Here is a 14,431-nt window from a genome sequence, read left to right on the forward strand (position 1 = left end):
ATTTTATCTGATAGGCCAAAGTAAGCCCAGTTCAACACTGTTTAAATTAAGACCAATTTTTGTGCCGATTTCTCTCTATGGAAGCTGCCTCTCATAAGGCCACCCATTATCCAACATATCCTTAGTGTTGGGGCTTGCAGGGGAAATTTCTAATGTGATAGTTGTCTCCTATGTGTAGCGGCACCTAATGTTCACCATGATGATTAATGTTTAGCCCAAAATATGATGGTCTGACAGAACCAATGATGTCCCTGTGCAATCAGAATGAAATCACTGCTGCTTCTTGTCCTCAGGTCACAGCTGAGCACCAACCTTTAAACAGGGAAGTCGAATTCCTAATATTTACCTAAAATCAGCAAATAACAGTGAGCAGGCAGTGCAAAAGAGCCGGGTCACAACGTTCTCATTATTACTAGCAATAGCTAATCAGCGATGACAGCAATCACAACATGTCATGTATGGCAGAGTCGTATTGCGTCTCGCAGCGGGGAAGGAGTTAAAAAAATAAACCCCAGAAACTGTAGTTAATGTTACTTAAAGATCAATAAGCAGAATACAAAGACAGAAGGCTATTGAGCCGATAATCAATTAACGCAGGTGGTAATTACGAGCCCTTGAATAATATATTAGCGAGACATTAGTAGAGTAAGAAATCTGTTCAGTCTGTGCAATCATTATCAGTCGGAGGTCTTTAAGGGCTTTGCAATATTGTTGGAGAGATCTGAGCAAAGTACCATTTTATTTTACAAAAAAATTACAAGAATCAACGTAATCTACACTTGAAGAAAAGAAAGGAAATAAAAACACTTCTTTCATGACTGCGCATGAGGCGCCTATTCAGAGGTTGACATGAGAGGTTCTCGAGCCTTCAACGGCTCCGCAGGACACCGGGCGCTATTAACATTATGATGGAATTTCATGGGTCATATAAAATCGATCATCTGGCTACATGTATAATATGATATAAGGGAAAGGGAACTACTGAATCGGCCAAAATCACTGACAATGAAACTTAGAATTTGAATTCTGACAGTAGGGTATGGAAGTTCATCATACATATCAGATCATCCCTTAAAGAGAAGCTGCCATGCAATCACAGTATACCTCCTTGGAGGATGGGGAGAAGTAGAAGTTCATGGAGGCATCCTCTGATTTCATGTGATCAGATATAAACATGGGGTAAACATTGAAAATGTAACTGGATTAAAGAACCTTAGATGACATCCCACTAGTCACATGACATTACGTGCTGAATGCGAAGAAGATGCATAAGGCATGGGGGAGTAGTTAGGACAAGCAGCACGCGCCCCCTCTGATGCCTGGAAGGATAACAAAGTCAATTTTGTGAGAATGTAAGGGAAACTATTTTTAGCTAAAAGAAGGGCTTCCATCAATATGCAGGACCATCTTGAGCTTGTTCTGCCAGACTTGTTGCACTACATAGCTTATTCTTTATTAGTCCTTCTTTAATGGGTTCTTTACATTCTTTTGTTTGTTTACTGTGTACTTTTATCCACTGCATTTCCAAATTAGAAAGAATATTTACATTCACTTATTCTGACCCCCAAAACTCCTTCCCATCATCGTGCGAGGCGACCCGACGCCTGAGCACTGCAGAGCGATTAACGCCGCATTGTACAGATAACTGCAGCCATAAAGGCGCGATCATTAGCAGTTAGCGAGCAGCCTGGTGAAGAGAAATCCCCTCATTACCTTCCTATAATATTTTCCAAGCAAGGAGAAGTTTAATGCAGAATATATTCAGGTATTTAGTCTGCCAGGGCTACAACTTAATAGTTTCTTAATTTGCCTGTAATTATATGGCTTTCAGAATGAAGAGACTACAACTAGCGAATAGTAAAATCCAGGACTATTTGGTCTGCTAGAGCTATGGGCTCTAACTGCAGGAACACTACAACTCACATCATGACCTGGGAGTAGTTTACAACAGAAAGAAAGCTTCTTATCTACAGTATGTTAATGATTCTATATGATGCAGCATAAACACCTAGTATATTGGGCATTATATATAAGGCAATTGGGCGACTGCAAAACTACTTCAAAATGAGACTAGGGACTGGTAGCTATATGGCATTTAACAAAAATGTACCAAGAATGATAATTCGGGGACACTTGCTCATAGATTCCGGCATAAGGACTCTGGTAATCTTCTTATATTTATCATCTACAGCATTCTTCCTTTTAAAATTATGTCCAGAAACACTCAAGGGGATGTTACCAGAGCCCCTCTGTACTGCAACTTAATAGGCTGTTACACCGTCTCCTCCCTTTGCTCCCTTGGATCGTTTCGGAACAATGTAATAGCCTGTGAAGCTACAGTACAAAGGGGCTCTTCTTAAAGCATCAATCACAATAGAATAAGACTGCCCAGACCTGCTCTATAATTTTTGGCTCTGGTTTTAGGCTCACACCATGGCCGTGTCTATGAACCCATTGAAATAGATGGGGGCCTGTGCTAGCCACTGAAACAATGGCTAGCACATAGAACGTGTTTGTGCGCATGAAGCCTCATACTGAGAGGGGGCAAACTTTGCCAAGATAGAGTAAAAATGTGCCCAGTTATCATAGCACCTGACGGTGAATGATTACTCTTATTAATTTTTAATTTGTGGAATCTTAATTTATACCACCTATGTTTAAACCAAATTCCCTTTAACAAAGTCATGCCCATTTTCTCTAACTCACACCTACTTGTTGGACAATCTGTTTAAGGGGTGGTCTTGAAATATGATTGATAGCATATTCAACATGTGGTCTGTAACTCCCTGTGGAAGAGAATCCTCACCAAGGCTACAGTTATGGCTTGGGAGATATTGATGGCCTATCCAGAGGAACGGCATCATAAATTCTAGACAACCCTAATAAGCTAGACCTTTACATATGGTGCTTTACTTACAATGGACAGGGGGCCTAAAAAGGAGGTTATTAACAGGGCACCATCCACCCTAAGGCCACCCCTACAGGTGATGGCCCCATGGCCGGAACGTACACCAAACCTCAAACTACAAAACACCTACAACCAGAAGGTTGAGCAAAATAACACTGTGTGCACCAAAAATAAATCACAACATGTTCAGACCAATGTGGCCGCAGCGCAGTCACTTCCAGGTGTTGCGTTGACGGGAACATTGGCCCATGGCCTCGGCCATTGCACAGGTTGTATAATAAGAACCTCGCTTGGCCGCAGAAAAGGTGTGATATTTACTCAGACTTCTACTGGAATGTGACTCAATCATATTAAGTTTTCACAACTCAAACCAGAAGGAAGTAACATTGAGCAATTCGACTCTCATGACCCTCTAGATCCATATCAATCAATGTGAGACAGTCTGGACTGGGCTGTAAAAGTACAATTACAGTCCATTCCACATGTTACCTGCCTACAATCACAATTACGAGTCATCTGCGGTCTACGAAAGTTGTGATGGGGAACGGGACGTAGCTTTATAAGAAAGCTAAATGAAAAGCAGAATTTTTTCCGTCCCTGCATTCAATTAGCCCAGTATGACTACAATGTTACAGTAGATATTTTACAGCTGCCTTTGGTTCATAAGAAGAGTCGTAAAAGCCAATATCTGGAATTGGAACGTTTTCAGTCGTAATGTGAATTAATAAGAGATTGTATTTCTTTACCCTTTGTTTAGAGTTATGGCTCATAGCAAAAAACAGTTACATAAAAAAAAAAAATAATAATAAAAATAATTTTCAGCCCAAAGTGTACATCTGGTTTATATTATCCCACAAAGGATGTCTGTTTGTATCCTGATTCTTCACGCATGAGCTATGTTACCGTTTTATGTTAAAATGTTTAGCGTCTCATTCCGGTGGCTTGCGGTAGTTAAAATATATGTTTTCAGACGATGGATAAAAAAAAATTGGAAAAAATTTTAAAGGGAGGACTCCAGGCAAAAATATTCAGCGGTGTTAGGTCTAGTGCAGGGGCGGAGCTTTCATGAGAATCCATGTGACACGCCCCCAACAGATGACGCCCAGTTGTCAATTCATAAGAAATTTAGAATAATATAGGGATGGTACAATGTCCCAAACTAATTAAATCACAACCAGTTCTTTTCACTACTAATGTCAGGATAAGTACTGTAGTCTATACTAAATATTTCTGAAACTGAATGTCAAATATCCTAAAAAATTAAAAAAAGAAAAAGAAAGAAAGCCAAAAAAAGAGAAAGAAAGAAGAACAGGCAGCATTTGTAACGGCAATGCATCCCTTAAAGAAGAGTATTAAAGGGATTTTCTGAAAACAATAGTGAACCCCTGGACAGGGAGAAGGTAAAACCATAAAATATACTTATGTTATGAACCTAACTAGTGGCAGAGTATCCTGGCCTCAGCAGTTACTGTGAATCTGCAGCACAGAGAGGTTCTAGTAACACCCCCAGAGCCCCAGAAGCTCATTGGTAGAATTTTAAAAGTTGATTTAAGAAGGAATAACACATATAAGAAGATTACCACATTAAGTGCCCCTGGTTTATCCATAGTTGATTTTGATGGCACGCTGTGAGAATGGGAAACCAGGGAAGGGTGTATGTATGACCACTTTTGGTCATTATTATTTCCAAAAAAATGTGTGAAACAAAATAACCTCTTGCAAGGTTGATTATTGGTATGAATAAACACCCATCAAGTTTCAAAAGCCAACTTCGCACCTCTCTACAAACCAGGATTTTCCGGTTCCTAAGGTCATGTAAGTGTCATGTGACCCTGTCAGCCATTTTTATGTGGTCAGAGACCTAAAAGTTAGAAGGGACATGTGTGACGAAATATCGCCTCCACATTACCCTTCTTTCCACAGGACATTGTTACTGTATTATGGCGCCCCCTATTGCAGCAGGTAATAGGTAAAGGTAAAGCAGGAGTTGCTAAGGCGATAACCCTAGATGCTGTATCAGATAGTTCTGTTGTATCAGACTGCTATGTAAAATAGGTAAAATAGCGTAAATTCCCTCAAAGCAAAACATATGTTGTGCAGAAGATCTCCTTATCAGTGCACGTTCCAATGCACATAGAAATGTCACCACACGTGTACAGCGAGTTTCTCATAGGCAGCCGCTTTGCATCATGGGAACTCCCCGAAACACTGGTGTTAAAGCTTTTTGCCGCAAGGAACTGCAATTACTTCCACCAGAAAAAGAGCAACTCCTGGTAGCGTAACACATGCCATTTATACGCATATTAGAAAATGTTTAAAAAAAAAAAAATTGTAATTCAAGTAAAAGACTACGTGGCAAGATGAAGGAGGTAATAAAAGTGTATAATGATAGCTTCTTCTGACATTAAACTAACAGGGTATTATCCCCACGTTGCTTTTGGTATAAAACACATTTATTACTACGCAGTACGACAGCTTCAAATGCCAATAACTGGATATATAATCCCTGGTTCAACTCTCAAGCATTAAAAGTGATTAATGCGCCTATATAACAAGTGTAGTTGGCAAGTGGGAGGGGCCTGCTACGTCCAGATCTGCCCGGGCTGCGACGCTTGATTTATTAATGGGCAAACTTTTCAATTCCCTTTATATATTTGATATACTGACTGCATGTGTATTAGTAACCGGGCAATGTGATAAAGGCAGTAGATAAAATATTTCCTTATTCACATGTCCCTCATGTCTGTGCATATATAAATCATCGCCCCGCGTGCGGGAAGAATGGGAAATACTCCCATCGAGTAAAATGCAGAGTAATGGTAGTCACAAACATAGCACTAAAGGGAGATAGCAACAGCCCTTAAAAGGGTTTACTGCATGGCCGCTTTCTTCCAAAAAAACAACCAACCCCATACACGGAGGCTCAGCTTTATTAAAGTAAAAACGGCTCAGCTTTTGTCTTGAACAAACTGAAAATCAATAGATTCTAGTAGGGGATTTATCATACCGTATTTTTCGGACTATAAAGGCGCAAAATAAATCCTTTGATTTTCTCAGAAATCAAAGGTGCACCTTATAGTTCAGTGCGCCTTATATATGAACCGTACTTACAGACAACAGCTACATTGAACTGTGCACAGGTCTGCCACCTGCTGGTCATTCATCCTTATAATCAGGTGTGCCTTATAAACGGTGCGCCTTTTATATGAACCTAGACATTTAAGCAGGCATCTATTGATGGTGCGCCTTATAGTCCGAAATATATGGTATTTTAAAAGCAAAATACACCAGTGTATTATGTAAACCCTGCCCCTCTTGCCACGCCCTTTATATCAGGAGGCTCCAGCTGCACTGCCAAACAATTATACCCAAGGCCCTGCTTGTAGTAAAATTGTGCTGCAATCCGTGTCTGAACAGGCGTAGTCTATAGCTTGTGCGCAAGTAATTGTGATTATTTCAAGGCTTGTACGCCAGGAAACTGGTGTACAAGTGTCCCCCTATATATTTGAAAGGGGTTGGCCACTTTACCCCATGTTTTTTTGTAATGTGTGTGGGGGAGGATAGGAGGTAATTTACCAATATACATCTAGTAATAGTTCTGCTCTGCTTTCTTGATATGTAAAGTGAAGCCTCCTGTCTTTTACCTCAGCCAATTCATGAATATAAAATTCAGGTCCATGCAGGGCGATTGCTTAAGGACAGATAGAGATCACATGACCCTCCATCTGCGGCCATTTTGTGGATAGGAATGTCTGGCTGATGAGGTAAAAGACAGGAGGCTTCACTTTACATATCAAGAAAGCAGAACAGAACTATTACTAGATGTGTATTGGTAAAATACCTAATATCCTGCCTCTCCAACACTTACATTGCAAAAACATGAGGTAAAGTTGCCAACCCCTTCAAGGAAATTTTTACTATATTTTTTTTATATACACTTTTTCCAGATGTTGATGCTTACAAAACCGACTCCCTCAGACCATGGTTATTCCTCCCTAGTCTTATATACTCTCTCAGCTCAACATATGGACAGGAAACTAACCATTGATTGCCTCCTGCTCAGGCGTGACAGTGCCCACATAACCAGAGAGGGTTAACCTCACAGCCATGCCCATTTCCACATAAATAAATTTAGAATTTTTGCTAGAATGACATGAATGACATGACTAAGTAGCAGGGTTCATCTCTTACTATGCCATATGCTTAGTTTATACATAACCCAGGAGCTGGTAGAATCAAGATCCTTGAAGGGAACCCGAGATTCACAGATGTGGTTGTGACGCTATGTTCGTACACATTGGGGAACATTACATTACAATGCCGCTCGAATTCACAGAAAGTGCATTGTCCGTGTATAATGCTGCGTGCGGCAATTCACTATGATTGTGCGCCTGAAATCATGAATCTGTTGCTTCCCCGCTCAGGTCTGACAGACTTCATCATCTTTTTTGTATTGCACCTTTAGCATAGGGCGTGCGACACAATTAGAAATGCCGCTCAATCCAAATCAGTCGGATTGACCAACAGAACGACACCTAATCTGTGTCGCATGGAAGCCAGCGCAGCCATGTCAAAAAAGGCTAGCCACAATTGCAGTGCATACACTTTTTAAGCACCTTTGCAAGCCATTTTAGCCATGAAAAACGTGCACAGTACGACAAAAGTGCAGCGCAAAACCCTTAGTAAATGTGCCCCATAAAGTATGTGTATAAATTCTACCGTCTACTTTCCTACTAGATGTTACATTGAAGTGCACCGGCTTTTTAAAAAAGATAAATAAAATGAAAGTTATTTCACTGGGAAATCCACAAAACATATAAAATGCTCATTATTTCCGGCTCCAGCCCAGCACACCTGCCACGCTGTGTAACTCCCAGACAGCCTGCCGATAAAGCACCAGCACAGACTCACCAGACGTGTCCCACATGTTGAGCTCGATTCTCTGCTTGTCTATCTCAAAGCTGGCCGTGTAGTTCTCAAAAACAGTCGGGACATAATTCTGAAATAGAGAGAACAAAATTATTACTTCGGACATACAACACACAGGAAAATATAAGACGTCCATAGATGTAAGAGGGGAATATCCATAGCTCTATATGGTGTTTCAGGTACTTTCCATACGCTGGGAACAGGTTTTTGTTGGTTTTGCTTTTTAAATAAAAACAGATTATAAAGTTCACATCTGCCATGTTTATGACAGATTCACTTAAAGGAAATTTACCATTTGTTTTTTAAGCATTATGAACCAAACATAACTTGATAACGCTCTAGCTACCCTGATGCAGAAACATATCTTGTTTAAACCCTGATCTGAGTGGTTTTGCTCAAAAAACTAGTTATAAAATTTAAGAGCTTTGGAAAGCTGAGTTGCCTGCAGACTGCAAGATCCTTGCGAGTCCCATCCCTGGCACCCCTATCTATCAGAGAGTTATTCCCTAGTAGTAGAGAGATTGCTATAAGAGTGTAGCAAAAGCACCCACATCTGTTGCTTATTTGGGTCCAACGTCATGAATCCTGAGTATGATCCAGGATAGGAGAAGGCATCTAGCAGATTTTGCATTGCGGCCCTGGATCCTAAAATTGCACCTCTGAACTGAAAGCGGAGCCCAACTAAATTACGTTTGGCACACGTAAGGTCTCAGTTGTGCAGTGCATCTCTGCATTTTAGAGGCCAAGTACCTGGCATCTAAGGGCACAAGGCACTCTTATATTAAAAGGTACAGCTAAGACATTGAACCAATTCATCCATTACGTTAAGGAAGCGCATTACAAGCAATTCTCCACTCGCACAGACACTCCCGGAGCACGGCCTATGTGAGCGCTCCATTTACAGTATTGACAATCTAGGACCATTCAGATGCTGTGAAATCTCAGATGTATCGTATATAACAAAGAAGCCAAGACATCCATTTACTTAGTCAATTACCACCTATTACACAGACTGACTAATGAAAACAAATATCTGCCTGGTTACTAAAGGTTACAAAACACTGCTATGTTTGCTCTTTCAATCTTCAGGATTTGTAGTATAAAAAAAATATTTTACCTTTATATAAAACTGGTTCTTTAATGCAGGATAAGATTAGGGATCATTTAAACATCTTTGTAATATGTTACCTGTTTTTCTGTTTGCTTTATTGTGTAATGTGTACAACATTTCTGGTTCTACAGGAAACTGCCAGAAAGCTGGTGTCAATTAATAAGATATACTTGTTATATGTACCTTTAGTTTTAAGAAATTGTAAGAAATTGCTTATAATCCACATTGATTGACATTGATTCCGCCCACCCACAGTGATTGACAGGGATAGTTCTGATTACCCCATCTATAGTAATTGACAGGGATAGTTCTGATTACCCCATCTATAGTAATTGACAGGGATAGTTCTGATTACCCCATCTATAGTAATTGACAGGGATAGTTCTGATTACCCCATCTATAGTAATTGACAGGGATAGTTCTGATTACCCCATCTATAGTAATTGACAGGGATAGTTCTGATTACCCCATCTATAGTCATTGGCAGGGAAAGCGACGATTATCCCACCCAACAATAGTGATTGGCAGGGAGAGTGCTGATTATCCCACCCAACAATAGTGATTGGCAGGGAGACTGCTGATTATCCCACCCAACAATAGTGATTGGCAGGGAGAGTGCTGATTATCCCACCCAACAATAGTGATTGGCAGGGAAAGTGCTGATTATCCCACCCAACAATAGTGATTGGCAAGGAGAGTCCTGGTAACCCCGCCTACACACAGTGATTGACATCCTTCAGTGTAGACCATATGTATAGAGAAAGTTGTCCCTGTATCTCTGTCTCTATCTGAACAGGACAGTAAGGACACTAACCGTTTCTCCTAGGGGTCCTGTCAGGATTTACCAAAGTTTTTACTACCTTATCAATTCATTTCTCACCCTCCATCATAAGCTACTTTTCCCCCATTCATTCACAATGTCATTGATGAATACTCAATATACCATATGACCTGCTAATTGGTTCATTTGGGTATTCAGTAAGATCAATCACTGACAGCCGTCTACTTGCTGACAGTTTCTGAACAGATCCAGATTTTTTTTCTCATTACAAATCAACTAAGATTAGGTGACTCAAAAGAAAAATTTGCAAAAGAAGCATTAATGACACATTGTGATTACGCTACACTTCCATGAGATCTCTATACAGAGAATGTTATTCAAATCTGTGCTTTGCTTCATTGTTTTTGGAATGTGATGATGCATTTACCTGCAGTCATATGTAAAACTAGAGATAACACATCATCACATCACATTGAGCTGTGCCAGATGGCACCTCTGCTGGCTCTGCTACATCTGTAGCTCCTATGTGCTACCAACAGTATAATTAGCAGCTGCATAGAAGTGTAATACAGAAGCTCAAGGCAGACTTTCCCACAATCATAAGAAATGATAAGAACCGAGATTTCCCCATAGTTCTGTACTACAAGTCCCAGCACTGAGTATTTTGTTATCTAACTTCCTATTCCATGATTGCTTGGGTGTGTATATTTGCATCTGTAGAGATATTAGATTGTAAGAATGGGTCAGGAAGTGACTGACGTGACTCATTTACCAAATCCTAAGCTCATTTGTACAGAGCCACCGCTATGACAGCTCTTTGTCTCCTGGTTTTCCCCTATACAGCTGCATTTCCTCCGTGCCTTCACATCGCAGGCTGCCAGACCCTCTCATTTAAATGTGAGATGACAACGATAAATGAATCACAAGAATTCTTCCAGAGCCCTATTCATCTCCTGGAATGATAAAAAGGTCCCTGGAGATGGAAAAGGAAATTATCACCTTATAACACGTTATGTAAATGAAGCCGGGCTACTCTTATGGGATGCAAGGGAAGCTTACTCTATGCCTTTGTAGAGCTCGCTACAATATGTCCCTCTGACACAGAGGAATACAGGAAGATTAAAAGCTATAGAATCAGAAAAAAAAAGATGTGGAAATGGGAATGGAAGATGTATTCAGGTATAGGTTTGGACCTAAAAGGAGTTAAAAATTGCGAGGAAATGTCATAAAGAAGCTAAAGCCACCTGTGTAATCTCCCATCACTCCAGCACCACTGCTCCAGTCCTCCCCACTAGGCTTGGGCGAAGTGATTGCACACTCCATATTGGCACTGCTGTCCATCTCCAGCCTCTTAAAGGGAACCTGTCATCAGAAATTAGTGTAATAAACCACTACTAGTATATAGCGTAACACCTTCAAGTTTTTGTTTCTTTCATGGTCCAGTGTGGTGGCATCATCCACAAAATCAACTTTGAAGTGACATGTAAATTGGTTGTATTAAGTAAAAGAGGAGGAGAATTTAACACTGAAGTCAAGGTGGGGGCTCTGAACGCCTTCTCCTCTGTGATTGACATCATGCATCAGACTTCAGGAGATCTGGTTAGTGATGTCTCTGGATGCAGGATCATCAATAACAGTGAAGGTGCTTTCTGCAGAAGAGGGAGTTTGATTTCAATGTTTAAATCTCTGCCTCCTTGACTTTATACAACCAAATCACAACTCACTTCAAAGTTGATTTTCTGGATGAGGACACCACACTTGGTCATCAAAGAAACACAATCTGGAAGGTGTTCATCTGCTTGGAAACACACTGGTAGTGGTTTATTAGGTCAATTTCTGATGACAGGTATATATAGCAGTAATGTGGGGTATACCAACACATCACTGCAGCCATGTAAACAAAGGGGCACTGGAGATAAAGGAATTCACAGAAAGTGCATTGTCCGACGATAATGTACTCCGCCGCGATTCACTAAGATCGTGCGCCCGATATCCTGCATGTGTCGCTTCCCCGCTCAGGTCCGACAGAGTTCATCTTCTTCTTCCTGGTGCATGTAAGTGCTTGGTCTTGCAGCACAATTTGAAAGTTAAATCCCGCACTCAGTCGGATCGTCCGATGGCACGTCCCCCCAAATTTTGTCATATGAAAGCCAGCGCAGCTGCGCCAAAATCCGACCGGGTGCGACACAATCCCCAGTTAAATACCTGTCACAGCGGCGCAAATCCCGAAAGTGTTAGGAAATCCGACAAAAGTGCGGCCGCGGACCCTTAGCAAATAAGCCCCAGTATGTTTTACCTGTCCACAGGATAGGTGTAAAATGTTTGATCACTGGATGAGATCATTAAAATGGGACTTTCCAAGTCCCCTCTGTGAATGGAGGGACAATCCACTGTGTGTGACCACCACTCTATTGAGATTCTAGACTTTGACCACAGGACCTCAAGCAGTTAGGATAAGAAGGACCTGAAAAGCCCCTGATGCTCCAGAGCACATGTATGACTTCTATAGGGCTGTTGCATCAGATTTTGTGCAACTGTGTTATGACATACAAGGCATGCAAAAGTAAACATTTTTGGCACACACCATGGAATTTATGAGATTTAATCTCTTTTGTGGTTGCAGAGGAGCTCGGAATAAGGAGAACCAGAGCAGAGATTACCTAGGGAGCCAATTTTACTATAACCTGTGCCAAAAAAACGGGCAGAAAAAAAGCTGAAATCTATCCCAGGCCAGACCTGGCCTACATTTGAATTGGGTTGCACCAGAATTACTACGAGATCAGAACCACTTAGGAATTCTGGCAGGTCTTGTGCTGGATGCAGCCACATTGTGCTCTAATCACAGGGAGGGGTGCAGGGGACTTATTGGTACCCAATTCTGAAAACTGGAATTCCAGTTGTGAAATTCACTGGTGGCCAGCAACAAGTGTCTTAAATGGAACAATTTCTTCAGAAGCGCCCATGTCAAGCTACAGGTCAACTACTTCCTCTCCTACACCTCTGCCGTGCTTTTATAGATTGCTTATAGATTTGCTCCGTTTCTTCCAGAACTATATTTGCTTCTTGTCCTCTGCTCGTTTTGTTACCATAGTATCGATATTTTCACTTCTGAGCCGTCACAAAACATTTCATCTTCATCCAAACATTTCAACATTTCATGGTTTTAACCTGATCGCTGCTTTTTCAATTAAAATATCAGACAGAAATCTAAATGAAAAAGAGCGTTAATCCGCACTCACCACAGCTAAAAACCTCCTAATGAGATTAAGAGCAGATGTTTACAGCTAATGCAATTGTTTGAAGTCTACAGGAAGAAAACATCCCAAGACGGAATGTGTGCATTAGTGGATAAGTGGACGATGTAGAGGCCGTCTCCTTAATCTTATTAAAGGGACGTCTAATCACGACAACCCTTTTCCATATGTCTATTAGGACCTGCAGGCATCAACGAGGGGGTTCCCTTACAATAAACCAAAGTAGGAGAGATGCTAACAAAGATTAGCTTTGGCAGTAACATGCCCACAGTATGAGCATTATACTAAGAAAACTTACATACTCCAATTTTTTAGCCCATTTGTTTATGGAAAAATTGGGTAGGGGGCATATACTGTAGATACAGATAAAGATATCCCATGATCGGTGCATCCTGATGCTAAATATTTATTATTATTCAGAACCGATAGCTTTAAATTAAATAAAGATTATGGGGGGTAAATATCAGGACTTCTTTGGCACAAATGTGGCGTAGAAGCCCTGGAATTATTTACCCTTTCGGACACCTGGGGGACTTGGAGTGGTGCGAAGAGTGGGCCATAGGGGGAGTGGCCACTTAACCCTCTTGATGTATTGGCTGCACTGGGGGTAGCGGGGCTATCATACATGACGCACAATAAATAACCCCCTATGTCTACATTTAGCCTTGATGATTTGGCCACATATACTCCTTATGACTTCCCTAAACATGGGTATATTGAGAGTGTGTGTATGGTAACTGGCCACAGCTACAAACTCCCAACAGTTCCCTTTTCCCAAGGGTCACTCATGTTGAAGTTCTACATGTTCTTTCCAACTTTCTCTTGAGATTAATCTGTAGTAGATTTAAAACACCTTTGAATTGGCATTACTGGCCAAATAGCTTACAAAGGGTTTCGCAAACTTTGTGCACCTTGTGGGTTTGAGTAGCTCTAAAGGAATTTAAATTCCAAAACCACCAGCAACAGGTTCATAATAACCATAGCAGGTTGACTTTGCATTCAGATTCTTTCTTAACTAAGCAAAAAGGACTATGACTGCTGTTTTCAAATGCTAGAATGGAATCATTGTACCTAAAAGTCAAGCTGACCAATTTCCAAAAGTTCCCGTAGTTTGGTTATGTCATCACAATCCTCTATCTATCAGGCTTTGGTCACTGCACCTTCCTTCAATGCGAGTCTAGGAGGCTTGTGGCAGTCTAATTCACTCTACCTTGTGGCGGTGTACCCAATCAAGTTAGAAGTACCAGACAGCTTGAGAAGAGTTCTGCCCGCCCCATGTCTCCTTCCTGGTGTTTAAAAGCAGTGGTCAAAGCTCTGTTTTCTTTATAATTGAGCATACAATATTATAATAAAGAAAGTGTCATCATAATAGATAACAGAATGGTGGCAATTTAGAGAGCTAACACCTGGAGACATTGGCCCAAATTTATAAAAAGTGCAGGGTGCGC

The 14,431-nt window shown here is 40.9% G+C and overlaps 1 protein-coding gene across 1 annotated transcript in view; it reads right to left on the bottom strand.

The window, feature by feature from the left end:
• Positions 1–14,431, bottom strand: part of RND2 (Rho family GTPase 2) — a 61,612-nt gene that overhangs the window by 39,796 nt on the left and 7,385 nt on the right. The window contains exon 2 of the mRNA XM_072111783.1: positions 7,820–7,907. Coding sequence (XP_071967884.1) covers positions 7,820–7,907 — 88 coding nt within the window. The remainder of the gene's footprint in view (positions 1–7,819; positions 7,908–14,431) is intronic.

This window comes from Engystomops pustulosus, chromosome 6, assembly GCF_040894005.1.
Source record: "Engystomops pustulosus chromosome 6, aEngPut4.maternal, whole genome shotgun sequence".
In the NCBI taxonomy this organism is placed as follows: Eukaryota; Metazoa; Chordata; class Amphibia; order Anura; family Leptodactylidae; genus Engystomops; species Engystomops pustulosus.